This window comes from Passer montanus, unplaced genomic scaffold, assembly GCF_014805655.1.
Source record: "Passer montanus isolate IOZ18808 unplaced genomic scaffold, ASM1480565v1 scaffold33, whole genome shotgun sequence".
NCBI classification, from domain to species: domain Eukaryota; kingdom Metazoa; phylum Chordata; class Aves; order Passeriformes; family Passeridae; genus Passer; species Passer montanus.
The window spans coordinates 7,760,434-7,788,274 of record NW_024368041.1 but is presented as its reverse complement, the minus strand read 5'-3'; the positions used below and the strand labels follow the sequence as shown (position 1 = coordinate 7,788,274).

At 43.3% G+C, this 27,841-nt stretch overlaps 2 protein-coding genes across 9 annotated transcripts in view; both read left to right on the top strand.

Annotated features, from left to right (window-relative positions):
• The window catches only part of ASAP1 (ArfGAP with SH3 domain, ankyrin repeat and PH domain 1), a 145,019-nt gene extending 131,104 nt beyond the window's left edge, over nt 1-13,915 (top strand). For all 4 annotated transcript variants that reach the window (XM_039715389.1, XM_039715387.1, XM_039715390.1 and 1 more), the window contains 5 exons: nt 422-488; nt 2,583-2,641; nt 4,974-5,476; nt 9,223-9,345; nt 11,267-13,915. In XM_039715389.1, coding sequence (XP_039571323.1) covers nt 422-488; nt 2,583-2,641; nt 4,974-5,476; nt 9,223-9,345; nt 11,267-11,341 — 827 coding nt within the window. In that variant the 3' untranslated portion in view covers nt 11,342-13,915. The remainder of the gene's footprint in view (nt 1-421; nt 489-2,582; nt 2,642-4,973; nt 5,477-9,222; nt 9,346-11,266) is intronic.
• Nucleotides 13,916-19,405: 5,490 nt separating this feature from the next.
• CYRIB (CYFIP related Rac1 interactor B) overlaps nt 19,406-27,841 on the top strand; it is a 93,712-nt gene continuing 85,276 nt past the window's right edge. For 2 of the 5 annotated variants that reach the window (XM_039715422.1, XM_039715421.1), the window contains exon 1: nt 19,407-19,536. The gene's annotated coding sequence lies outside the window, so the exon portion shown is untranslated. Of the gene's footprint in view, nt 19,537-27,841 lie in introns of all 5 variants that reach the window. The other 3 variants (XM_039715423.1, XM_039715420.1, XM_039715424.1) reach the window with 3 other exon arrangements.

Sequence of the window (27,841 nt, the reverse complement as noted above, 5' to 3'; positions counted from 1 at the left end):
CATGGTGGTTTTAAAAAGATTTTTTGCCTCGAAGTGCAAAATGTAAACATCAGTGAATAATGTATCTGATACTGGCCTGCTGTATCTCCTTCTATTCAGAGAAAATTGAAACACTATTTCAAAACAAATGCCCTACAGCAATGTCATTCAATCTTCCCTTGCCAGGAGATGAGAGCTACCAGTGAGTTGTTTTAAAATGTGTTATATGAAAGGTCATCTTGGATTATTTTGGTCCCTCCTGCTTTCTCAGCTACAAAATTATTAATAAAGAATAAATTTATAAATCATATTTTAGATATGTTATATAGAAGATGCATAGAGGAATACACGTTTTGTTTTAAATTGCACCCTCTGTTGATTATATTTCAGTTATCCTAATGATTTTTTTTTTTTGTTTTTAATTGTCCTTTTTTCACCTCAGGTAATGATTTGGGCCCACCTTCAACTAAGGCTGCAAACAAGTTTGAGGGCATGTCTCAGCAGTCAAGGTAAAATCTGCATTATATGAAGGCAAAGATGAAAATTTAAATAAAGACAACGAATTTGTAAATTAGAAAAGAAAAGCCTTTCATAGGAAATAAAATCCTAGCTATGTTTCTTATTAGTTTTCTGCATGCCCTACATGCATACAAATCCTTTGGCTGCACTGAGCCTCCTACGCTGTGCTCCTCGCTGTCCTGCACAATCCTTCCTTTGAGCGGGATGGACAGAACGCCTTGTGCCCGAGTCTCTCTGCTGCTCCTACAGAAGTGGAGCGGGATGGACAGAACGCCTTGTGCCCGTTTCTCTCCCAGCTGGGGAATGCTGCCTCAGACCACGGTCCAGGAGGACAAAAGTTTTATTTTCATGTCTCCTGGAATTTCATTCTATCTGCTTCAGTGTGAGGTGTCCTGCCTGGAGCAGCAGTGTCACTCTGGGTACAGGCTGGCATCGAAGATGGCTCTGTAAGAGAGAGAGTTCATCTCAGTCTTCCAGTTTAGCTGTTTTCCACTTTGTCAGGCTCCTGTGCTGCCACACAGTCTGCAGTAACACAAACTGCTTTTAGCTCATAGTTCATCAACTCTGTCCATTACAAGTGTCTTTTTCAATAGCTGGAGCAGTAAGGACAGCCATACATTGCTGTCACTTAGGGTTTGCTACTTCTCTAGCTGTGCTGTGATTCCAAAGTCCTGAGGTTCAGAGCATGGTGATTCCAACAAGCACCTGCCTCAGGCACACAGCCTTGCATGACCACCAGTGAGTGGGATGGGCTGTGGCTGTGGATGGATGTGTAACCTCAGACAGGGCACAGCAGAAGATGTGTAGGAAGAGTTTCTGGACACCCCCAGACTGTGATCTGGCTTGTCAGGACAGGGAGACACAGCTGCCTTCCCATGTTTGCTGAATCCATCCAGCTGGCATGGGCATTCAGGGGAAAAATGGTAGTGTTCTACAGCACAGAGAGCTGAGCCCATCCTAAGTTCTTGCCAGACAAGGGTAAAAGTGTGCTCCTTGTACTCCATGGCATTAGAGAAAGACTGAGGTAGGAGCTGGGCTTTGATGATCTTTGTGGGCCCCTTCCAATTCAGGATATTCTGTTTCTGTGATGTATTGAATCAAGATTGAGCTTGGCTGTTCTTTCAATTTCATGTCGTGATGTATTTTTGCTATTTAAAAAACAGCTAGAAATTAAAATGGTTTTATCATGCTCATTTTGAAATGTTGGCTGCAGAGACAAGCAATACCAGAATTAAGGCAGATGATGCAGAAGAGTCTCTGCTCTGTTGAACATACATTGGCAGCTTTCTCACTCATTTTTCTTTTTTTCTTGTTTTTGAATCATTATTTTGAGCTGATACTGATTTTTATGTATTGATTTTTATGCCTTAAATCAATTTGATTTATTCTCTTCTTCCACATTCCTTTTCTATAAAAGTGACTTAGGTGTGGTTTTAAAAGAAAAACTTTGGTGGGAATAGCTAACATATGTGCAGTACAGGTTGACAGAGTAAAGCATGTTGTTTTCCCACAATCATCAGTATTTCCTGGGAGTAGCAGAGACTTTGTCTCTTCCTGCAGCAGAGTGTGTGTGATGCAATACCATACATGTGCAGGAGGCTGCAAGGTGTAGGCTCAGTCCTGGAAAGCTTCACTGACATAAAGCACAGATTGTTTTGTATGTTTCAGTATAATTATAAATATTATAATTATAAATATTATAATTATATTTGTTCTTTTGAAGAACAAATTTTTCTTAAGGTTCAGGATCTGCCCACAGAGTTGGTCTTTCAGCTTCACCTGTTTTCAAAGTACATTTTGCATGTACCATCATTCATAGAATATATCTGCCCCATAGTATTGAAGTTGTGTAGGATTTGTATGTCTTTTTCTCTGAAAAAGCCCCAGTTAATTCTTAACAATGCTTTGAGTTTTGGGATTTATCCACGGACAAAGTGATTTTACAAAAGGAGCAAAATAAATTTGGGGGTTTTTTGGGATTTTTTATTTATGGATGTGTAAATGGGGGAAATGAAAAATAAGTTATAAGAAATTTTATAACAGTTGTAAGCACTGTTAATAATAATTCACATTTGTTGATTTAGCACTGGGACTGCAAAGACTGCACTTGGCCCTAGAGTTCTTCCCAAACTACCTCAGAAAGGTAAGAAATATCTTTGTGGCTATTCTCATAATGGCATCTTTCAAATGTGGGTGAAAGTAGATATTTGTTTTAAATATATGGATCTTTTCAGCAGAAATTTCATTTCTAAAATGCCACAAACCATGAAAGCATCACAAAACTGAAAGGATTTTAGAAGATGGGGGAGGCTTTTATTAAACTGAAAAAAATACACCTAGGGAGGAAAAATATAAAACATGAACTTATTGAAGCTGGAAGAGACCTCAGGAGGTCTTGTGGTCCAGTCCAGCACTCAGAGCAGAGCCAGCTTTCTGCCATGAGAGCAGGTTGCTCAAGGCCAGTCACATTTTGAGTGTCTCCATGGATGACTTCTCTGGGCTTCTGTTTCCATCCTAGACCACTCTCGTTGGTAGTTTTGGGTTTTTTCCTATTGTCTCCAAGTCCCATTTCTTGACAGCTTGGAGCAAACTGTACCTGTGCCACGTTCTGGCAATCGGGGTTATGGTCAGTGCAACTCCTTGGGAAAGAATCAGGTGCTGTTACATGCTGATTTATTTATCAGTGACAAGCTTGCTGAGACCATCATCCCAGGGAACCTTTCTTTTAGAAATGCTCTTTCCTAAGCTCTTTAAACTCACACTGCAGGTTTGTTTGTTTTGGTTTGGTTTTTTTCTTGAGTTGACTATAAAGTAGAAAGTAGACCTACTTCAGACTATTCTGTCTGAGTACAATAGCCATCAAAAATACATTATATCTGTATGAGTGGATGATCACAATAGAGCCTGAAGATCAGGAAATGCTGCTCGTCCAAAATTCTGAAGCCACATGTCTGAAACTGAGAGTGCAAATAATTTTTTTAACAGAAAAAGCAAATGTTAATTTTTAACTTTGTTAAATTACAATTGTTCTGACATCTTCTCTTTTGAAAGAGACACCAGTGATGCACTGGGGTGGCACTGTGAAGGAAGTCAACACTTCCTGGATTTAAAATTATTTAGGTGAAAATTTAATCAGGTCCAAATCAAAGCACTTTGATAAGGGCTGCTATCAGAGTTTTTCATGTCATCTACTCACATCTGAAACCCATGTGGATGATCAGTGTGTGTGCATTTGATGTGAGGTGAGCCAAGGGCACAGAAATATACAGGGATTAACAGACATCTTTTTAAATGAGACATCTGATAGTAATTATACAATTTCTTTCATGGAAACTATGCAAATGGGTTTGGTTTGGGGTGTTTTGTTGGTAAGGGTTTTTTTGGGGGGGAGGGTTTGGTTGGTGGGGTTTTTTTATTGAGGTTTTTTTTTTTTGTTTTTGGGGGGGGGTTTTGTTTTGCTGTGGTTTGGTTTGTTTTTTTGGTATAAGTAACAATAAATATATAATGAAAGTGTTACTGAAGTGGGTGATTATCCAAAGGGAGTGAGGCCACTTTTTTGGCTGGTAGAATATGATACTAAAGCAGTGCTGAATGCATTAGGAAGATGTTCCTTCTAGTTAAAATGTGTTGCTTTCATCACAGGTTGTAAATTTTTTCTCTCTTCCCCCTTCATCTGTTTTAACATTAGGGCTGTTTGAGTGAGGAGGTTGTGGGTTGGGGATTTTTAGTGTGTACCAATGGTTTTGTTTTTTGAGGTAGCTTTCAGTTGAGTTTTCTTAGGGAGCTTAGCAGTGAAATCAAGAGATGACACTAGGAAAAAGAACTGTTTGAAAATCTAGTTTCATTTTCCTTCCATGGAATCTGCAAAATACACATTTTAAAACTTCAGTCTTAACTAATTTACTGAATTGTAAATATATACAATAATTCATTTTTTCTTAGTGTGAATGTCTACAGTACAGTATGTTCTATACACTGCATAGACAGATATATGTGCTCACTCTCTTCTGAGAGATTTTACAGGTACTAATCCTGAGAGTCAGGTGGTTTTTGTATGGAATTGAACTGTATATGTGAGTAATTGTCATTAAAAATAAATTTTGTTACAGTCATGTCAATTGGTCTATAGATGGTTTTGCAAAGTCTTTTATTATATTACATAGTTTTTGGTTTAGATCCAAAAAGTGATTCACTTTATTTCATTTGAAGTAAATAGTCTATGAATTGACATCTCATAGCTGTTGGAATAAGCACTCCTGGCCTCCAGGAGGAGCAATTAAATGAGACCTCAGTGAATGAGGGTCATGTGAAGTTGTATTATCCTGCTTTTGTCATAGACTAAGAACACTTATGGGCAGTTATGGGGCTCAGTGACCACGTAGTCATTGACACAACTGCAGTTTTGATATATGCCTAACTCCCTAATATTAAAATATTAAGATTGTGAAAAACATTGTTTTGCTTTTCTGTTTTAGTGGCACTAAGAAAAATAGAAACCAGTCATCATCTTTCAATAGATAAATCCCATCAGCACATGGAAATGTTTCAGAAGCCCTCACTGTCCATCGATATACCACAGAAACCACAGCCTGGAGACCTGCCCCCAAAGCCTCTGCCTCTGGAATTAACTCAGAAACCTCAAGTGGGAGATTTACCCCCAAAGCCTGGAGAACTACCCCCAAAGCCTCAGCTAGGAGACTTGCCACCAAAACCACAGCTTGGAGACTTACCTCCAAAGCCACAAGTGAAGGACCTTCCTCCAAAACCTCAGCTAGGAGAGCTGTTGGCTAAAACTCAAGGTGGAGAAGCAGCACCCAAGGCTCAGCCCTCAGAGGCAAATCAAAAATCTCACTCCATAGATCTTTCTCCAAACGTACAATCCAGAGATACCGTCCAAAGGCAAGCATCTGAAGAGTCTAATGACATAACACACACCCTGCCAGAAACCCCTGTGCCACTTCCCAGGAAAATAAATATGGTAGGTATTACTCCAGCTCCTTGGGAGTATCTAGGGAAGGCTTTGAAGTTACTGTAGGACTTTCTGTGCACCCTTGAGCTGTGCACTCAAGGCAACTTAAAGCTATGGGCTGGGGTGGGAAATGAGGGGCTCTTTTTGTGCCCCAAAGCAGCTTCAGCAAGTGTTGGGGGTTTTCAAGGCCTCCTGCATGCTCAAACAAATACTTGCAATATAAAACAATAACCGTGGGAGCATGACAATGTATTTAGATTTGTTGGGATTAATGTATTTATATTTATGCCAATCACAACTCTGAATGAATTGATGGTTTTCTCTGTTGCCTTTGCTCATGGGTCTGTGTGCCTTAGGTTGGTAGAATATTTCTATATTTGACTTCGTAAGCCTTAAGAAGGGATGTTAGCATCTGTTGTCAGTAGGTGCAAAATTTAAAGTAAAGTCAACTGTGACAAAATAGTAAATGTCCCTATTGTGAGTATTTAATGTTTATAATGGTTGAGGTGTAGGTTCAGATGTATTGATGAAGTGGCAAGTTGCTGCATGGTGTGTAGTTGTAGATCTGGAACTCCAACTTGATTCCAATTCCCAAAATATCTTGCCGTTCATCTTTCTAACCAGGACAATTTTCAGCGGAGGATTTTTAATGCCTATGTAGGTTGAGATAACTGAAACTCCAGAGCTCTCTTAAGATTTTCGTCATGAAGAATACATCAAAAGGGAGATGGCTTTGTTTGTCAAACTGGCTATGCAAAGCACTTATGTATAAAGGAAATAAGACTTCATCCTAGTGGAATAGTGAAAGCAGAGGGTGTTTCTGCCTTGTGCTTTTGTGAGGAAGAGCCCCATGGAGCCATAATTCTGCTTGGCTTTCTGACATGGACTTGCCTGTAAGCTCCTGTCTGAACTGAGGACAGAGTTGTTGCTTGGGCTTCCTGAGTATTCTGGAATTTAAATATTACAGGGATCAGATCAAAAAATGTTTGTTTATTTATGTACTTTTAAATATAAGCAGCCAAATGATGCTGGTCATTCTCAGCTACTTGTCACTTTATTAAAGAAGAAAAGAAAGCAAATAATGGATTACCTTTTTAGTTTGGTTACTTTTGGCTTTTTTAAAATTGTTACCCTACTGTATACAGAAAAATTCTGAGGAAAGGTTCTTTGTTCTCTAAACTCAGCCATTTTCATAGGTGCAGTAAATTAAATAATTCCACTGTTGTGCAGTGATAGAAGCTATTCTATATCTTCCTTATGTGTGTGTATATATATATATATATGTATGTATCACCACATTTTTGCACATATTTGCATGCACACTTGTGTCTCTTCATGTTCAGTGCAAACTTTTTTGCTGGAGTGATAATGTGCAAGGATTCCTCTGAAATGTATCTTGCCTCCATTTTCATCCTTTGGCTGGTGAAGTGCTTCATCCCAGTGAGACCCACGCCAGCAGCCACAGAACTCATGGGCACCTCTGTCTTGGGCTTGACTATTTAGCCACTAAACAGAGAAGCATAGGTTTTTTTATTGGTGTTTTAAAAAAACTTAATTGTTCAGAAATGTAATTTAAAAATTCCAATACTGATAATTTATAAAGGCTTGAAAGGATATTTTTAGAGAAACAAAACTTGCACTGAGTACTCCTGAAATCACACTGAGCACTTGAGCATTCTTTTGTGTGTATGAGGTGGCTTCTATAAAGGAGACAAAATACTCATTTTTAAAGAAAAAAAAAAAGTGTTGAATGTAAATAAGAGCATGGTTGGATTATTAATAATCACAGCATCTCACTACTGTTCAGTTTTAAGCATAAAATCTCTGGTAATAAGCACTTGTTGGGTACAGAGAATCAGTTGGTGGTGGGTATTTGTTTTTAACTTGCAGATTACATTTCCTGGAATTGTTTCCATTTCTTTACACAACAATGCCATCAACTGTTCTGGAACATGAACAAAATATGTTCTGGAACATATGTGCTCTCTACATAGCCATCCTTTTTTATACCTTCCCATGATTAAATAGACCTTGAACTTGAATGCTGCTTTTTTGCTGTTCTCCGTGAAAGGAATAAAATGTTAAAATCTGATGGAACCAGAGTAATTACCATCATTTCTTATGTGCTTTTACAAGCTGAGTTCCATACAGTTTTGTAAGTTTAGAGGAATGTGAATTTCTTTATTCTTTTTATTGAACAAGACAGTTTTTAACTTGCAGAAGTAGTTGCTTCCCTTCATCACTGGAAGATTGATTGGGAGGGAACACTCTTGGCTTGTAAAGGTTCTCTGGAGTTGAAAGCTGGGCCTGTCCCTAAGCACCCATTCCTATTGAATTCCAGTCCCTAGGGCTAGATGAGATTTTGTTTAAATTATATCAATATATTTTTAAGAAAGGAGGAAGCATTCTTTGAAGTGACTTCTCACTGCAGCAAACCTTTGCTGTAGAAAAAAATCCTTGATCTCATATGATCTTCAGGTATTTATCTTAATTTTTTTTGGGTATGTTGGTTTTTTTTTTAGTTTTATGTTGTGTTAACTGCTTTCTCCCTTAAATCTCCCTTTTTAATTATTATTTTTCTGTGCCTTGAGTTTAGTGTGAGTGCTTTTTTCATTGGGTCTATTCTGCTGTTGAGCTGCAGGGATTTTTTTTTTGCCAAAACATGGAGGAATTTCAAGTGGGTAGGTAACAGCAAAGAGAAGACTCCCTAGGAAATTTCCTCTGTGAAGTTAGTTTTGGCTCATATTCCTCTAAACCTGCTGACTTCCCTTCATACCCTTCTGTTTCTCATCTCCTTCTGCTCTTCTTGGGTTTTTGCATTCTTGTTAACTGATTACTTCTGTTAAAAGAATTAACTGTAGGTTTTGAAGAGGTGTGGATATGAAAATAGAGAAATATAAAGTAGCCAAGAGTGTTTTGCTGTGAATATTGCTTACTTACTCTATTTGGAAATAATTTAAGTCATCTTCCCTACCATAAGAAACATATGTTTGGGGAGGAGTCCATGGCTGAGGCTTTTTTCATATGAATTAGCAGTATGCAGCAAAGTATGACCTAGAAAATACTTGGACTCAGAATGGTAGAGCTGTGAGAATATCTAGTGTGAATTATCATCAGAAAATAGTACTGCCATCTGACATTAAGGTAATTTTAGTAAGTAATTGCTAACATTTGGATGGAAAAATCTCTAAAAAAAATAATTTCCAGTCCTGTAAGCAGATTTGAAATCAAAGAATCCTGTATTTTTGCACTAGATCCAAAACCAAAACTGTAAGGAATACTGGGATTCCAATGCAGCATTTTCCTCAGTCCTTACCTCTCTTGGAACATTTAGAGGAGACTGGATTTAAATTTCTGTTCATGGTAGGTTTGTTGAGGAAGTATATATTAAAGGAGAAAGAGGGTGTTTGCAGACTAGAACAATGTAAAGACATTATTTAAACTTTCTTCACCAGAGGAAACAGAGGTTACTTAATCCCTCTTAAGGGTCACATGTTAAGCGCAATAAATTACATTCTGCTGGGAATTCAAAATCTAAAGGAAAAAAAAACCACTACACCTGTGTAGGTAATTTTTTTTTTTTTTTTTAATCCTTGTTGAAGCAGAGTTTTTGTATTTCTATATTCCTAGTTGCAGGGAAAGTAATTTATAGTCTTCACTTTCTTGTAAAAACACAACTAAAAGGCAAAAATCATATCATATATATTTTTCTCTGTTTCTCATGTCCTTCATTTCAAACTTCATTCTATTTTTAGGGGAAAAACAAAGTTAGGCGAGTGAAGACCATTTATGACTGTCAGGCAGATAATGATGATGAACTCACATTTGTTGAAGGAGAAGTAATTATTGTAACTGGTGAAGAGGACCAAGAGTGGTGGGTATGTATCTTTCCCTTTTACAGTTCCACATAATTTCTTTATGACTTTTATAGGAAAGCCTATTTTTCCAAATGTGGAGGATTTATTTTTTTATTTTTGCTTGTAGGTGATGGGTTTTGTTTTAGTTTTGCTTTTATTTTTGTTCGGTGTCTTTTTGCCTGAGTTAATAGCCAGCCCTCAAACTTCCATTAGAGAAAACCCCTTTTATCTGGGAGGGAGAATCTGTTAGAACCAGCCCCACTAGGTTTAACTTCATTGCTGGCTCATACAGCACATATTTACCCATGTCCCTCCCTGTAATGCACATAGCCTGTCATTAAGGGAAGAAGTGGTGATTCTTCCTCCATGTAACAAATTTATACCCTCCATGAAAAGGAGATGTGTAACTATCTTCAGTTCACCCAAAATGTTTAGTTATACCTACAGGGGTTGCTGGAAATCTAAAGAATAGTTTGCAATTGATGCTATAAGCTGGTAGTTTTCTTCTTAGATGAGAGGCAGATAACATTTTCTTTCCCTTCTTCCCTCTTATGCTCCTTTTTCATACAGTACTCCCCCTATTATGGACTGCATATTGTTCAAGTGCTAATACCAGGTTTTTGTCAACCCCACGTGAAGGCTCCTGCCTTTCAATCCAGCTCATGTCCCTAAAGCCCTGCTACATCATATTTCACTGCCAAAGAATTATTACTGTGGATAACGAGACAGATTTCATTTGACTAAAACAAATCCTAATTGTAATGCTGCCTGTGATATCCTAATCTAAGTGCAGCACAACCTTTGCTGTTTTGTTTCCAGCTACATTTTCCTCTCACTCATCATTTAAGTGTGGAAGATTCTCAACTGCAAAGCTGATACCAAAAGAGCAGTGCCCAGTGAAAAGTGTGTCTGTGTTGCCCATATCTCCTAGTCCCTGATTACTGCTGCATTCCCTGCTGGATCTGTTTTGTGAAGTGGCTTTTTAAGCCCCTTGGGGACATGTCCAGCAAGTTCCACGAAGCGCCCCAGTCTGAGTGTTTCTGAGAAGGGAAACAAGGGCTGTTGACTCATATGCTTCAAAACTTTGGCTCTCCAAGAGGAAATGGCCAGCCCTATATGTTTCCCCTTCCTATTTTGTAAGCTTGTGGAAGAGGAAGGAAGGTACACCATTATTCTGAAAGTAGTGAGCAGCATTGAGCAGGGTGAGAAGAGGGTTATGTAGTCAGTCAAGGCTGCTGCTCCAGTGCTATTCAACAGTTGTTTATAATTATGTATTTTAAACAAGGAAATTTCATATAAAATATTCCGTTATTTTTAATGTCTTGAATAAGTTTATTAGCTATTTCTTTATAAATAATCATTATGCAAAAGATGTAGGTACTTGTAGCTTAATCAGACAACACTGTGATTTGTTATAAACACTAGTATGCACCTAAATCATTAGGTGCATACTAGTGTTTATAATTCAATGAGAAAACAGCTGGGCTTTGATCACCTTACGTGAAACATGCAGATTATCATAAGTAACTTCACAAATATAGCAGACAATTCCCTTCAGTGAGATGTTCAGGATTTATTCACTTAACTGAGATAAGTGGTTTGTAGAGATGTTAGTGAAAATCTGTCTATTAGACAGAAGAAACTCAGGCTTCTTGTTTCAATGAAGTTCTTGAAATTCAGTGATGTATGTTAAGTTTACTAAAAAAATAGTTTTGTTCTCTTTAGATTTAATTGGCTTAATTTGTCTTATTTATAATATGCTTGTGCAATTTCATTTTGTTCCTTTACATAAATTCAAATGTTAACTAATGTCTGCTTCAGACTGTGCAAGAGGTTCTAGAGGCTCTGTGAGCAGTTGAATGAATGCAGTCTGTGAAGTCTGTGTGTACAAAGCACTTCTATATGTATATGTATATATGTACCTTCTTCTCCTGTGTTGCAGATTGGCCACATCGAAGGACAGCCAGAGAGGAAAGGGGTGTTTCCAGTGTCCTTTGTGCACATTCTGTCAGACTAGTCAAACAAACAAATCCTAAACTTGAGCATTGCACATTCTTCATGCAAGACGGGCTTTTTAGCAAAAGCGAACGCTGCTGCCTCCCTGTAATCCTGTGCACAATTGTATATATAGCTGCTGTTACAAATTAAGAATTCATTTAAGTTTCACCTCATGAGGTTGAATTATATGTATTGTAAATATACTGTGTTATTCTGCCTTTGCCAGTATTATGGTAGCCTTGGAACCTGGCACGCCTTATTGGGTTTGTTGAAGCCATCCTGGGCATTTAGCACTTCCATCTCTGTCCGTGCTGTCCCACACGTGTGGACTGCCAGCTTTCCAACATAGGTGGTCTCTGTCACCCACGTAACTGTACAGAAATAACTGTTCCTAATAACCTGGTATTCTCAATATACAATTAGCAGAAAGTTAGAACGAGTGAATGGTTTTGGACAATTTAAAGATCAGTCTGCAGTTCATAAGTGTATGCAGTTTACAGCTATGAAACCCACTTCGATATTTATTTAATATAGTGCTCAGTTAAGTGTAATTATGAAGACAAATATTCACTGACTTTACAGATAACAGTAATGTTTTACAGTGTGCATACAGCATTTCATGTTTATATTATGTGGACCTATGCCAAACTGTGATTGCAGTTCCCCTGTGATATTACCTCACTATAAAAAGTTACAAATTTATTTCATTTGAAAACTTACTTTAATGAAAATTAGTCATATTGTTCTTTAGTAGATATGTGTGAAATTTGCTGGTTTCTTTCACTGAATTCTTAATAACCAAGGACTTCTAGCAAATGTTTAACTGTTGACATTGTGCATGCATTTAGATGCTTACTTGAAACCTGCCTTTGTACAAAAGTAGTACTGTAGTCATATAGCTACATTTGAGGAAAAGAACATTTTAACTTAATTGCTATTCAGGTTAATGTGAGCTTGCAGCAGTATTTGTTTATAGCTAAATTGGCTCTTTGAAAAATGATTTTGTGGATTTTTTTCCTCTGTCTTCAACCTTGCTAAAAGTTAGCTACCTAAAATAATTTTTTTAAGTGGTGATATAAGGATAAATTTAAATTATTTTTAATGCTCTAAAAAGTGGAAGCTAAGATGACCTCTCGTGCATTTGATCAAGCTGGTAATGAAAGATCTCAGATCACAAGGATAAGGCTGGTTTTCATGGAGTTCACCAAGCTGTAAGATGTAATGGTTGTAACCCAAAGCACGAAGTAACAGACATATGGTCACAAAAATCTTTGGAAGGCTGCATTTGACCTGAGGTTTCTTGAAAGTTGGTATAAAGTTGCATTGCCAGAAAACACTTCAATGTATTACTGGAAACTTTAATTTCCCGTGTCACTTCCAACATAATTTTTCATCTTTTGAAACATCATGCGGTTGTGTTTTTCCCATGGTTTGTCTGTAGCAGGTTCCATGATTTTCATATGTAGTTTTGTATTACTTGCTTTAAATGTTATTTTGGCTTCAGTACCTAGTGCTGCTATTTCAAAGCAGATTGTCTTGGCTGCATGGAAAGATTTTCATTTCATAAAGGCATATCTCAGACTTTCTGAGGACTTTCATTTCTAATACAGTTTTACAAGACTGTAGTCAGTGAATATTTAATTCTGTTTGTGGTTAATTTAGAAACAAATATCTGTCTAAGTCCCACATGAAAAAAAAATGCAAAACATTTATCAACTATTAATGGTTTTATCATTTATTTTTTAAAAAATTAAAAAAAAATATGCAATGAGTGAGAGAGCCTGCTGGCATCTAATCTTCAGTATTACCAGCTCCAGTATTTCAGACTTTATTCTGTTTTTATGGAAAGGAAGTCAGGTTTAGCATTTATTTAGCATTCCATTTTATCCATTACTACAATGTTTTAAGTTGCATTAAAGAACAAAACCTATTCACTTTTGTGGTCAATTGTATTTTTAAGTGATCTTGAAATAAACTGATAAATGCAAATCATATAAAGAAAACCTAGGCATGTAAAATTATGTAGAGTCAAATGTCTATTCTTTTCTACGCTCTTTAAAATAGTATACATATGCATTTTATAAAATTAAATTAGTTCCATAAGGAACAATAGTTCTGTTTATTCTGGCTTATTGTGGGTCATAAGAAATCTGAAAATGTATGATATTGATTGAGTTTAAGTACAGTATTATATTTGAACTCAATGAGCCACTGTCTGCAATTTTGTATATGACATAGTATTTGGAAAGTCTAAATCTTTATGGAAAATTAGCTGATAAAGGGTTGGGGGGAGGGGCAGGGGAAGGTGCCCCCAGAGGGGGAAGTTTGCTCTGCAGATGATGTCTTATTTACTGTTGAACAACAGTTGCTATTTATTTTTTTATTACATAGTACATCAACGTGTACAGAAATCAGATCTGGTCATGCCACTAGTTAAAATCTTGACTTCTCATTGAATGTTAAGGTAAAACATCAGTACACATGTCTATTCACATGTATTTAATGTGACAGTTTTTGAGTACTGTATGTGTTAATTTCTACTTTTTTAATATTTAAAATTGCTTTTAAATAAATGTATTCAGTTGATCCCAGATATCTGAACAAGGCCCTTTTTGTCAACTGGAATATCTTCTAGGGAGAAAGTCTGGATTCCAAACAGGTAGAATTAAGACACTTCAAATGTTTTCTCTTGAATATAAAGCACTCCTCATATAATGCAATTAAATGTGTATCTCTTTAACAGCTGTTAAATATGGATGCAACTGCCTTTATCTGGAAAACTTTACTTACTAAAGTTAGCATCAAACCACTTGTTTTGTCCATGAGTTTCGATTGCTTTCTCTCTGGCCTCAGCAGGCTCTGTGGGCTCCCAGCCCCCTCTGTGTTGTTTCCACAGCAGCCCGTGGGGCTGAAGGAGCCATTCACAAACCCTGTCTGTGGGCAGGATCTCCCAGCCCAACAGCAGCTCTCACACCAACTAGAGCAGTACTAATCTTTCCTGGATGGAGTGACTTCATTGCTGAGAATTTCAGGCCTGACCCAGCTTGCAGAGGTTATTTTTCCCCCATCCCTGACTCAGTTCTTGGATGTTTCTCATTTAAGACCCATTCCTGTCAAAGCTACTCCAAAATGAACAAGTCACTTGAAATTGCTAGAAAGCAACGAGAACATCCTTTAGCCAGAGGAAAAGCTGGAGTGTGGAGCTATCAGATCTGGTTTGTATCAAGAACAGTAGCTGCCACAGCACAGGGCTCAGGAGACTGCTGTGGTGAGAGCTTCTTCAGGCTGGGTTGTGGCACTGGTGTGATGTCCCACCGTCACAGAACATCCTGCTTGCTTTGTTTGGAGCTTTCAAATCTACGTAGGCTCAACATGGGGGGGTTGGAGTGGGGAAATATGGATATGGGGCAGGAGAATCAGTCTGGTTAAATGTGCTCTTTCTCAATTTCTACTGTGTCACAGTATTTCAGACAACAGCACTCAGAGAGACATTGATTCCAACAGCCTCTGTTCTCTATCCTACTTGTATTACGTGTTCTTCAGTGACATGTATTGATTTCTTTTCCTAAGTCAAAATTGAGGTGGATATCTCATATACTGTTTGGAGCAGCAGAGAACAAGACAAATATATGCCCAGAGAACTCCTTGTTGTTCAAAGTTTCCTTACCCTTCTCCTGGCAAACCTAAAGCTCACAGTTAATCAGAAAATTGGCAGTCTATACTAGTGACAGTGGTGCAAATATTAAATACTAAAGAATGAAACTCAAAATAGCTTCCCACTGCACAACAAAAACCAAACAGTTCAGCTATATAAATCTGATTTATTTTCAGGTGCTTCCCCTCCCCAGAACTCTCTGGTTCTGTGTGATAGTTCACCTGAGTATGCATAGAAAACAACTTTATTTTCCCATGCTCCACACTGTTACATACTTTCATGCCACTCACACCCTGGACTGGAAACCTTCCTGTGCCATGAAACCAGAACTAGACAGAGGAGCAAATGTCTATAAGTAAATAAAGTTCAGCTTCAGGCCTTACATTCTTCAGAGAGCTTCTCACCTTAAGATTTAAGGCTCTTGGGGATGCTTTTATTAAACCCTTTAGCCCTTCTGAAATAGCTGGAGGCTTTTCAGGTGGATGCAAAATGCACACACAACTGTAAGATGTTTTCCTCTGCATAGCTGCAAGACAACATTTTTCTTATCTAATACAAACTAACTATTCTAAGTTGTCTTAATGATACTTTTAGGGCTGCACATAACAAGATTTACAGCTCTGTCATCTGCTGAGGGGTATGCTCGGGTTTCTTCTTGAGATAAGCTAAGTGCTGTTTGTCAACTCGTGCTTAAGCTGACCCCCCCGAGCTGCAGCAGGCACAAAACCTGCACGTCTTGGCTGGTTCTGGTCAGCTGCTGCTCGGGAACAGTAAAAACGATAGTGTGTCATGGTACAGGCTCTGCCTTGTTCCTCTGTAAATTACAGAACAGATCCTCCCGGCAGCAGCAAGGCGGATGTCTGCTCCACTCCTTTTGTAATGGTGGGGGCAGGGAGGAAAGTTTGTGACAGCTGTCACATCTGCTAAGCTGTCAGAGCAGAGGGGAAGCTGATGGGTCATTTTCTGCACCACCTAAAGGATGTTTTCCAGCCTACCTGGAACTTTAAATCCAGTGTTGACTCTATTAATGCTGTTCCTACCAGTTTGACCTTGCTTCTTGTAGTGTCTGATCAGAAAAATCCCTTCCCCTTGTGCTTTTTGCTCTTCTCTGAAATGCTGTGTGGGACTAGGTCCATTTCCACGTGGGATTTTTTTTTCCCCCCAAGGCTTGAAAATAATTTTGTGCCTAGCTACCACCAGAAATTATGAATCTGATTTCTCTCTTGCAGTCCCATTGAGTAGATAAATCAACCCTGGGCAGTCAAACACAACTAGAATGGCTGTATTAGAGGTTGTTTCTTGTATTTAACTTTGTTCACTTCAAAACAGTAGCATTAGGCTTTGTTTTTTGATAACTAATTAATTTCCCCAGTCTTTTCCTCAGGGAATGCTCCAGGAATAACTTAGTACCTCTGCCTGCAAATTTACAAGCTTAAGTTGCTCTTAAACCTATTTTAGTAATGTTTTTCATCTCTCCCTGCTCTCACATCCCTGCTACAGTAGGTGTCAACAGTCCCTCTGAGGTGGGGTTCTTAGTCTGTAAATAAAATTTAAAACCTTAGGTATCAGAAAGGACTGAAATGTGCTCCTGAACTTCAGACTGAAGGAAAGACAAGGCACCTTGAGCTGAATGTGCACCAAAGAGGTCAGCAGCTGTTTGGTGATTAAGCAGGGGTTTATTGTGGTTTTCTGTTGGAGCCTGCAGATTTCCTTAATGACCTGACACCAGCGGCCACTTGCTGCTTTAGACACCTCAAAGACAAAGCAGACGTTTTTTTCCAGATAAGTAAAGGTTCTACTGTCTGTAATAATTTGTCTATTTGGCATCTTTTCCCATCTGTGGCTCCAGATCTGCATATCCAAATGCCTTCCCTTTATTCCCTGTAGGGTCTCAATTCAGAGCTCTAGCCCCACTTTAACAACTGTAGGCAGGAAAGCCAGAGCCCCAGGCAGCTGACCAGTAAGTGAGCTGCAGCCAGCCACATGCTCTCACTTAGCTGAGACTTTTTTATTGTGTGGAAACCAACCCAGGAGCTGGGAAAAAAAGCCTTGTGGAGCAATTTCAGGATCTCTTCAGTAGTTTTGACCTCTGGATAGAAGTGTAGAGATGAAGGCCAGATTGGTGATCCAGGATGCTCTTCACTCTGTTCTCCCTACAGGAACTGGACCAGGCTCTGGAGAAAGAAACAGGAGAACAAATGCTAAACTTGCCTTGATAGGGTGCACAGAGCTGCTTAAAAGGAACATTTGGCAGTGTGGACATCTGGAGAGCAGGAAACCTCTTCACCTGAAGTGAACTGACACCAAGTGATGCTGGAAGATAAGGAGTTCTAAGACTTGGCAGAGTATAGAAACAGATCTGAGCTCTACAAGGTAGTGATGTGAGAAGAGCAGGGGATAGAGGCTATCACAAACCACAGCTTGGACACCTGTGAAAGAATATAAATGACTCCATTGTTGATGGGAAGATTAATCACAAGGAATCAGCAGCTCTCCTGTGAGCACTGCCTCTAGGCTGGCCATATACTCACCTGAGAGATCAAGGAAATGCAAACTTCTGTGAAGTGAAAGTTCCTTGTCCAGGAGAAGCAGCAAGATCTTCGCAAACAACACTTGGGGTGGGAGGGCAGCAGGACAGAGAGACCACCTGGTCAGCATTGAAGTAGCTGCTGTAATTGCTGGGCCCTGAGAAGGAGCAGCAGGGCCCGTTCCTCCACATTTGGCTGTAAGCAAGGAGGTGCTGCTGCCCTGCCAGAGCAATCTCTGGCTGCAGCCTCACAGAGGAGCCAGAGCCACCCTTAGATGTGGTTCTGGCACCCCCACTTCCTCCTTGAAGCAGATCTGGAACAGTCACCTTGCTTAGGGACAGACCATCCTTTAACTTGGCACTTATGTTTCCAGAGAGGTCTGTCTGGATGAGATGCTGGTGGGTCCAGCAGAAAAGCTCCTGTTCCCCCTTCCCTGCCATGATGTAAAGACATTGAAGAGGGGAAAAAAAAAAAAAAAAACCAAGAAATTTGGAGGTGGAAAACCCCTCTCTTAAAACCCTTGAGAGCAGAATTTGTTCCTCTCATTTGCCCATGGCAGTGTTCCACCTAAATGTTTTTCATGCAAAATGTAACCCCTGGTAATGTTTATTTAGATGGGGGCTGCCAGGGGTCACCACTTCCCTCTGTCTGTAGAGCAGGAGCCTGCTCTGTCCATGATCCCCAGCTTTAGCTGCTTGCCTGGTGGAATGTAAACAAAGGCACCGAATGAAGTACTTCTGCATAGGGGTCCCAATACCTATGGGACTTCTCTGCACCCCAGCCTCACTGCTGCCCACGTCTCCATCTCCTCTGGGCAAAAGACAGGACTTGTAGCCACTGTGGTAAGACCTAGGCCTTGGGGGCTGCAGAGTGAACCGAAGCATCACAGCCCCCCACCAGCAACTGAGGGTAAAGCTGGGAAGCAAAATGCCATTTAGAGAAATTACCTTAAGACATGTTAACAACACCTAATCCCTGTCCCTTCCTGAAAGGGATTGATGGTGCAGGAGAACAACAGCATCTGTTGCTGGAGGGAGAGCTTCCTGAGGAGCAGATGGAGAGGCCGTGTCCTGGGGGGACCCTCACTCCTCCTGCAACCAAGATGTCATCAATTGTCAACAGGATGGAGAAGATGAAGAAGAGACAGAACAAGGTGCCTCAGAGATGTCACAACTGTTCTGGACTCAGGGTGTAGCTCTAGAGATGGAAGGAGCTCTTGGGGTTTGAAGAAGAAATTAGGCCTTGATGAGTTTTTTCTTTGATCCTCCAAAGCTAGTCTTACAGACAATGTCTCACTGAAGTGGTTGGGCCGCCAGGCTGGATAACCAGGCCTTGACCACAGCAGGGTCCAACGCCTGCATGTGGGTTTGCCAGCAGCCCCGTCCCGGGATGTCACCCCTGGGCACAAGCTCTCAGCCCCAGGTGGGTCCACCGCCTGCATGTGGGTTTGCCAGCAGCCCCGTCCCGGGATGTCACTCCTTCCCTGGGCACAAGCCCTCAGCCCCAGGCGCTGCTCGGGCCAGGGCAGCTCCAGCAAAGCCTGCAGCCAGGAGACTGGTGGAGATGGCTGGTTTTGTCACACACATTTGAAGCCTGCAAGGTGCTCCCTTCCCATGGCCGCAGAGCCTTGCCCGTGCTCCGCTGTGCTGTGTGCGCAGCCCGTGAGGGCAGGGCCATATCTGGCTCCTCACGAAGGGTCTCTCCTGGCCCCCCGGGCAGGATGTGGGGGCTGATGCGAAGGCTCTGACTGCCCCCCATCCTTCACCCCCGCCCGGCGGGGTGAGCACCCCGCGAGTGCCGCCGGCCCGCGGGGGCTGCCCGGGGAGCCGCGGCCGCTGTCCCGGGGGCGGCGGGGAGGGAGCTTGTGAGGGGCCCGGGGATCGGGGCCGGGCGCGGCGAAGGTGCCGGGGCCGCCTCTCCCTCCCCCCGCGCCGCTTCCTTTTATATCGATGCGGCACCGCCGCCCGCAGCCACAACCTGCGGCCGTGACGCCGCCGGCAGCCGGAGGGACGAGGCTGCGCCCGTGCCCAGGTAAGGGCTGCCCGCGCCCCCCGGGCGGGCGGAGCGGGGCGCGGAGGCAGCGGCGAGGGGCGGCCCAGCGGGAGCGAGAGGGAGATGGGGATCGCCTGAGGAGCCGGAGCGGAGCTGTGGGGTGGGCGCCCGTGGGGAGCCGCGGGGCGGAGAGGAGCCGGGAAGGAGCCGGGGCAGCCCCCGCCCCGCTGTCCCCCATCCCCGGGCGGGAAGGCGCAGCCCCGCAGAGATGCTCAGCACCGCCCGGGCAGCCCCGCACCTTCCCGGCCGCCTCCCGCGGCGCCGGGGGGTCTGTGGGGCCGCGGAGGGAGCAGCGGGGCGGCCGGAGGCAGCTCTGGCCGAGCTCTGCTTCCCTCAGGGCACGGGGACTGCGAGGCCGCCCGGGCCGGGCGGGTCTGCTCCGGCTGCGAGGGGTGACAGGCCGGGCACGGGGGGTCCTGTGTGCCCTGGGTCCAGGCACGGACGTGGCGGAACCAGCGAGCGGTGACAGCCCTCACACCAAGGCACACCATCTCCGGTCACTGCCGGGGCGAAGCCGAGCAGCAGCACGCCGGGCTGGCCGGCCTCGGGAGGAAGCCATGGCTTGGTCCTGTGTGCCATGAGGCTGTGTGTGGCTGTCCTGGGCTGGGAGCAGCACTGACCGTGTTAGATGGAGGCTTTTTGTACAGATGCTGGGTGCCAGGCCCAAGACTTATTATTCGTCCTCGTTCATGCAAATCTTGCGCCTAAAAGTTCAGCCCAGCAGGCAGAAATGTGCTGGACTGGCTGGCGAGAGGGTGAGCACTTCTGCTTTGGGGGATCTGGTACTTCCTCATTGGGCAGGAACGGTGGTGTGGTTGTGATCATGACTCTGTGTGAAAACTACCCTTCTCTTGAGCAAGCTGTAGAGTTTCAAAATGGTTAGTGCTGAAACAGACTAGCACAGAACAGCCTCTAAACAGTGAAGATTACCTGGCTGTATGGTTTGGAGCAGAGTTACCCTTTTGCCATTTAAAAATGAACTCTTATTCCTAATAACCATTTTTAATATATGTAAAAATGTGTACATTCTTTAATTTAAGACCCAAAAAGCCATAAGGATGATGCTTATCCAGTGTTTTGTTAGGTATGTAATTAAAACAGTAGAAAGGCTTTTTTTTTTTTAATTCAAACAAAGAAAACCCTGCATCTGCACCCCAAACTGAGAAGTGTTTTGAAGAGATGTGGGATTTTGGTGGAACTTTAGTGTCCTCTTTGTTTCAGAGCTCGGACTCAGAAAACAAGGTTGGCAATGGCTGCTGCCTGCCTCTTTGAAGTTGAGGAGGAGAGAACGGATGCTGTGGGGAGTTGGGGAGTGTTCGTGGTGCCTACATGTGCTCTGAAGGGTTCTCTCAGGTGCACACAGACACCCCGAGTCATTTCAGTGCTTGGCTCTGCTCAGGGTCATCTTGCCTTAGACAGAGGCAGCATTTGGCTGCATGGCTCCTGCTGGGTTCCCTGCTCAGCAGGGATCAGGAGCCTGTGCCTGTCCAGGCAGCAGGATGCTCTCCAGCTGCTGCTGCAGACAGCAGTCCCTACCTGCTGCTGGCTTTTGCTCTCTGGGAGCGCTGCTCAGGCCAGGGGCCTCACCAGTGCATCTCTGGCAGCTGTCACTGCTTGCTTTCCCAGGGTCAGTGGTGTGGTTTCCTCCATGGCTCAGCAGGAGCCCCTGGCATGAAGGAGCTTTAGAGCAGCTCTGAGGCACTGCTCTGCAGGGAGACTAGGAAGCACTCAGCATCCAGTAGAACAGTTGTACCAACAGGACTTTTAAAGACAATTCCAATAAAGTCCAGAGCATCTTTTTCTCTAACTGAGATCAATAGTTCAGACTGCTCAGCAAAGAGTGTGTGTGATGGATTTTCAATAATCAGCACAGCTCAGGCTTGAGGAAAAAATTGTTAGGCCTCATTCTGTGCCTCTAAATGTGAGTGTGCCCAGCAAGAGCACTGGGAGAGGCTGATGCACTGGGGGGAGTTTAAAAACATTAATACTGCCTCTGAGCATGGCAGGGCACAGCCAGTCTCAACTCCTATTTATTTCTTTGTACTCAAAGGTATCAGAGGATACGCGGTGGCTCACAAAAATAAAGACTGGTATTTGAGATACTTCCTGTGCTTGTTGGAGAGAACAAGGCCCAGAGTATTTTGAAAGTAAAAGCATATTTCCTGTGAAAAACTGCTGAAGTGACGTGCGAGGTTGTTTCGGAGCTGGAGGCACAGGCGATGATTCAGGCCAGCAGTGTTGGCAGCTGGGCTGGTGTGGGGCCGAGGGGAGGGTGCTGAGCACCAGCCTGTCTAAACCTGCAGATAGGGCACAGGCACAGCCTCGTGTGCTCCTCTTGCTGCCCTGGAACAGGAAGACAGGCTGTGTCCTCTGGCTGCAGACAGCCTCAGGGGCTTGATTAGGGACCAGGTACAAGCAGACCTGCTCTGGTTGAGTAGGTACCTGCTCCACAGAGAGCCAGTGTGGGTCTCTGGGCTACCCAAGCACAAAGGTGATTCCATTGTGGTGTCAGGACTGCTTCTGCAAGCTGAAGGTCATTCCTGCATTGCTCTCTCTACCCTGACTTAGAAAGACTTGTCTCTGAGGTTAGTTCAGTCCAAGACCTGTCCTCCTGATCGTCTGCTTTAGGTTTTCATTTAGTGCTTATCATGGCTGCAAGCCTGCTTATCAGCTGAATCACTGCCCCCATGCAGACCTGCATGGCTCCACAGAGAGCTGAATCCAGCTCACTGGCTCCCAGGAGCCTTCTCTCCCCTGCAGCAGCTCAGCTTTGAGGGAGGAGGTGGCTGGGAGCAGAACACAGCCCTGACAGTCTGCTGGAACACAGTTGCTGGAGCTGGTTTTCAAATCTGCAGCAGGGCTGTATCTCACAGTGGGTAGGAAGCACTTTGCACAGTGTCTGCAGTTACTCAGCTGTTGGAAACCTTTGTTCTGTGCTGCTCTGTGTGGAGCTTGATATAGCTTGGAATTTCTTTTTTTCTTTTTTTGGTACTTTTTTTGGTATTACTGTCCTTGCTGGGTGTATTTTAAAACAAATACTACACACATGAATTTATTCCCTTGAGGTCTTTCTGCACTAGAGATGCTCAAACTGAGTGTATGTGTGACCTTGTGGTAATAGGTGGGATAAGTCTAATAGGTAGCTTTGGTTTTCATTCCCAGCAGTTTTTCAGGTGACGCAAGCTGCTTTTCTATCATAAAAATTAATTTCTCCTAAAATTTCTTTCTAGAGCTGGGTTTCCTATCTCTTTTGCAACGATGCTCTATGATTGATCTACCCCAGGGTATCCAGTGGACAAACTCATTTCTCAAAGGCTTGCTGGATAGAAAGGGGGGAAAAAAAAAAAAAAAGTCTTCTGCCTACAGCAGAAAACAAGGCATTTTATTTGAGTTTTGCTAAGACAGTCTTTGTCTCAGCTGAGAAATAGAACCCCCCCAATCCCAAGTATCTGCCTTGTTCCCAATCTCGAGGTCAAACCTCCTGGCCACAACTCTCTCTATTTAAGAAAAAGATGTAGACACAAGTTGTAATCTGTGCTACGAAAATCTAATCTGTGACCTAATTTGTTGTGATACCATGAAGAAGCTGTCAGCAGCAATCATCGTAACCCGTGGCACGGATGCAGTGCCGCTCTCCACGAGCGCCCGCTCGCGCAGCCCCAGAGGAGCCGTGTCACGCCGAGCCAGTGCATTTGGGCTCCTCCACTGACAAGTCTGGGAATAATACAACTCTCAGGTCACTCTTGTTATTCTTTTAAATATGGAAGGGGTATAAGCAGTCTTACTACGTGTGAAGGGAACCTCTTCTGAGGATCCCTGTGGAGCAGGCTGGTTTGAAACATGTGGGAAGGAATGAGATGCAACTAAAACAGGACAGTTTTCTGTGCATGCCATAATAGCTGTTTACCTGTCTGTTGTTCATTCTCCATGACCATGGCAGCAGCTTGGATGAAACCAACTCACTGGGTGAGTGGTTAGAGGAGGGACTTGTCTGAATAACTTCTCACCAGTGGGAGCTGTGGTTGCGTGGGCTGATTCTCACAGGGCAAAACTGGCTGGCTTCTGGTACAGCCCCTTTGGGCCAAGGTTGTCCTGTAAGGAGAAAAAACAAGACCTTTTTTGGTGTACTGCTGAAAACAGCACTGTCAATCTTGCTCTGCAAGACTAGAGAAGGAAGGAAAGGTTTACAGGTCAGGAATACACATGTAATAGGCTGAAAAACTAGGAACTGTACTCCTAGGTCCCTGCACTGCTACATCTGTCAGGGAAAAATCATGCCTAAGAGACTACTGCTGTATGAGAAGCAACAGAGCTGGGCTTCCATTTTGATTGTTCTAGAAATAGCTGTTTGATTTTTTTTTATATTATCCTTCAAATGCTTTATTTGAATCTACTAAATTAAAATTTACAGGGGCACGCAGTGTGTGGACAACTGCTAAAATCCATGTCTGGTTAGTGAGACCATCAATCCATTTGGACTTTGAGATCCAGTAACATGCATGTGCATGATCTGCGGCCTCCCTTTCTCACCCTCACTGGAGCTACCTGTGCTGCTGTTAAGGCATTAGATCTTAAGACATCTTCATTTTGAGCCTCCTCTTTATTTTCAGTGCTTTGTTCCCTAGCATGCATTAGGTGTATGTTAGCATAGAATACTTGCATTCTGGTAGTAATTTGTGTGTTCTTTTTTTTTTTTTTTATTTCAGTGTGCTTTTACCCACCCTGAGCACTCAGAGCTCAAGTTTCAATGTGTTATTTGTTGATTTTTGTTCACTCCAGACTTTTCCCTCCACCCACTCACTTCCTCTCACAAATGTTTCCTCATTTCACCACTTTTTCATACCCATCTAGCACAGGGTTACCTCCCACTGCGGGCAGGCTCAGCACTTCATCTACCTCAGCACTTCATCTACCGTTCACCTCTGCGGGAGATGGGTGACAGATCCTGCTGTGAGGGGAGGAGCAGAGGAAGGACAAGGTGCTTGCCCATGTCAGGGAAAGGTGCAGTGGCAGGGAGAGGAGGTCTGGGTGCAGGTGTATTTTTGGGCAGCAGGACCAAAGGCATGTAAGCAGGATGGGTGTATGGGTGGAGGGAGTGAAGGTAGAGAGTGCAGATGGTTTTATTGTGTGCTCATGATGGGGCACAGCACAACCTCTGCGTGTGCACAGCTGGCAGACAGCTGGGCATGCTGGGCTGGGAACTCTGAGGTTTGAGGAAGGTGCATCTCCACACCACTGTGCAGCCTGGCCAGAGGCTCTCAGCAAAGCACAGGCAGCTGAGGTGGCACTTGTGATAGCTCTAAGTTTTAATGTGTAATTTTGTTCTGTCTGCTTTTTATTTTTAACAAAAGGTTTCTCACCTCTCCTTGGACAGTGCCAATTTCTTAACCACAAGGAGTGCATCTGGCAGCTTACAACCTGTTAAAAAGAGGAAAAAATACCATGCTGAAAATAACGTCTGTAGTTTTAAATTAGGTAAGGGCTAAAATTAGTAGGAACAGGCCTGTCTGTGTCTGTGCAAACCAGCAGAGAATTAACATTCATCTGATGCTGAGCAAGGCAAGCAGAGGTTTGCAGCTCACACTTCCTTCGCCTTGTCCCACTCCTGTCCTTGCAGCTTCGCCTCCCCGCAGGGCTCAGTCACCAGTTAGCAGAAAGCTGTGCAGATACCACTAACCTTGTGCCAATACTGAGTGCTACCTTCAGCACTGTGAAGTGTTAGCAACAGCCAGAGCATTTTTACCACACTTATTTCTTTTCTCAACTGCTGTGAGTGCAGCTTTGGATGCATCATGCCAAGGTCACTTGTTTGCAGAGCCCTGGATGTGGCCTGAGTCCCATGCTGGGGCCCGGATCCACCCACCATTTCCTCGGTGAGATAGGAGCCCCCGAGACACTTGTTTTCTCTTTCCAGCTGTGGTTTACTTTCCTCTTCTGTAATTGTGTTTCTGTTAACAGGGCTGCAGTAAAAACCAGTTGCTGAATTATTTACCTCACAAGAATAACTCTCGGGTGGTTTAGTTCTTTGCAGACTATTTTTCATCTCACACCCTGGTGTTGTTTTCATTCACAGCATGACCCATGCTGCAGGTTTATTGGTGCAAGGTAAAGTGTGCAGCAGACTGGTGGGGTGATGTGTTTGAGGGAGGGAGAACAGCAAGAGCCTTCACCTCTCCCCCCACTTCACTGGGAACTGCTGTGCTAGGCCCTGTGCCTACTGCCTAAGTCAAGCTCCTGGGAGTGAATGTTCTTCCCCTCCTTGCATATCCAGAGAAATCAGAGGTCACTTGGAAATCAAAATTAAACAATGCCTTAGTGCAGCTTTGAAAAGTTTACTCAAAGGGCTGGCGTTGCTCCAGTGCGGTGAAACTGGGGACCTCCCTCCTGTAACAGCACCAGAGAGGCTCTGGTGTGGCTCTTAGTGACCAAGGGTGGCTGCTGAGCTTCACCCTGGGTGGCAGGGCTGGATTCACACTCCTTGCACCTTGCTCCCAACCAGAGCATGCACAGTGCAAAACCAGGGAGGGTGGACTGCATCAGGCTCGCTGCTGCCCAGAAACCTCTGGCAGGGATTGTAGTGGAGGCTTGTGAAGTGCCCAGACTGCTTCAGGCAAGGGACAGGGACCATCCCCAAATGGGAAAAGCCACAGAAGACCTGGACTGACTTGTTTCCCTGGGTTATACCTCCTCTGAACTACCCCATGGAGAAACAACTGGAAGCTGTCTCTGCAGGCCTCATCCAGCAGCATGCTCCTGGCAGTGGACAGCTATGTGATGCATGATTTATGTTCCACCAACTCCGTGTCTTGACAGAGACACGGGGACAGAGTGTGATGGGGAGTATCTCTGTGGTCTGCAAGCTCTAGGGATGATTTGGGCTTCCATGGTGGTTTGTCTGGATCAGTCAACAAAATTCATAGATAAAAACTAGGAGCCCGATTCCCAGGACTCTTCTGACAATCCCAGAACTGAGGAGAGCAGGTGCTCCTGCTTGTGAATTCTAACTCTCACTGAAGGGCTTGCTGATGACCAAATACCATCTTCTGTGCTTTAGTGGGTATGTCAAGCATCTTGCTTACATTGAAACATTAAGAAATATTTACTGTACATGTTAGTGTCCTCCTGTCAGTGCACTCTGAGGATCACAGATATCACTGGCAATGGCCTCCTGGAATCCCTCAAATGTGAATGAAGAAGCCACTCCCATCTCTATTTGAGGACTGGGACCATGTTTCTTTTCCAGGATTACTGCCTTGAAAGGAGAGGGTTTTAGGAGTGCCTCCAAGTTGCAAATCTTATACCAGGACTTCTTGTGCTGAGGATCCACAGCTGATATAGCCTGGTTACTGGTGTTACTATAATTGCATTTATGAGCAAAACCTGCTTTAGGTCCACTTGCACCCATTCTAGGTCTACTGTTACCTGTTTGCCTGGACATAACATGAATCACAACACCTCTAAAATGCATTTTTGCATTGAGGTACAAATGCACCTAGGACTTGTAGATGCTGTTCATACCAGAAGAAAAGGTCTTTTAAACTTGTTGAGGTTCTGTTTGGTCTGTCATCTTTTTTTTTGTTGTTGTTTTAAACTAAAGTACCTGATGTGAGAAACACTTGGTGGATGTACTCAGAACTCTTGTTCTGTGGAAAGGTCACCTGTCTGGGGACTGTGTCACCCCACGTGCTTTTGCACAGGGCTCCCAGGAGATCACATAGCTGGCACAGGAGCAGTAAATTCTTCCTCCTGCAGATGCCAGTCAGTTTGAGGAAGCAAGAAAGGAGAGCAGGGGCCCAGAAGGACAACACTATGTTCAAGTGAGCATATAGAGCACTGATCCTGATAACCTTGAGTGCCCACTGAGCCTGCTGGCAGGCTGGAGCACTTATCCAGAGCCCTTGGAGATGACCATCTGATCCAAGGCCACCAAACAGATCATGCCCTATCAGCACATTGCCCAGTGCTGCATGGGTTTGGAGCTGTTCCTGGGAAGTTTTCATAGACCTGAATATAGTTATTTGCATGTTGCACAGTGTCTGGGCTTTTCCTCTTCCTCTTGCTCTGTTGGGCACTGCTGTACAAGTGTCTGCAAGGGAAGTTGTGTTCTCAGTCAGTGCCCAAATTGGTGTAACTTCCCCTGGACAGTGGCTCCCAGAACTGCAACCCCGTCTGCACCAGCCCTGCAGGGGAAGGGGAAGAGCAGAGGCTGCTCTGCAGGGGGACTTTGGTGAGGAACTTCCCCTGTGTTTGTTCTCCTCCCCTAGTTCCTCATGCATGAGATGAT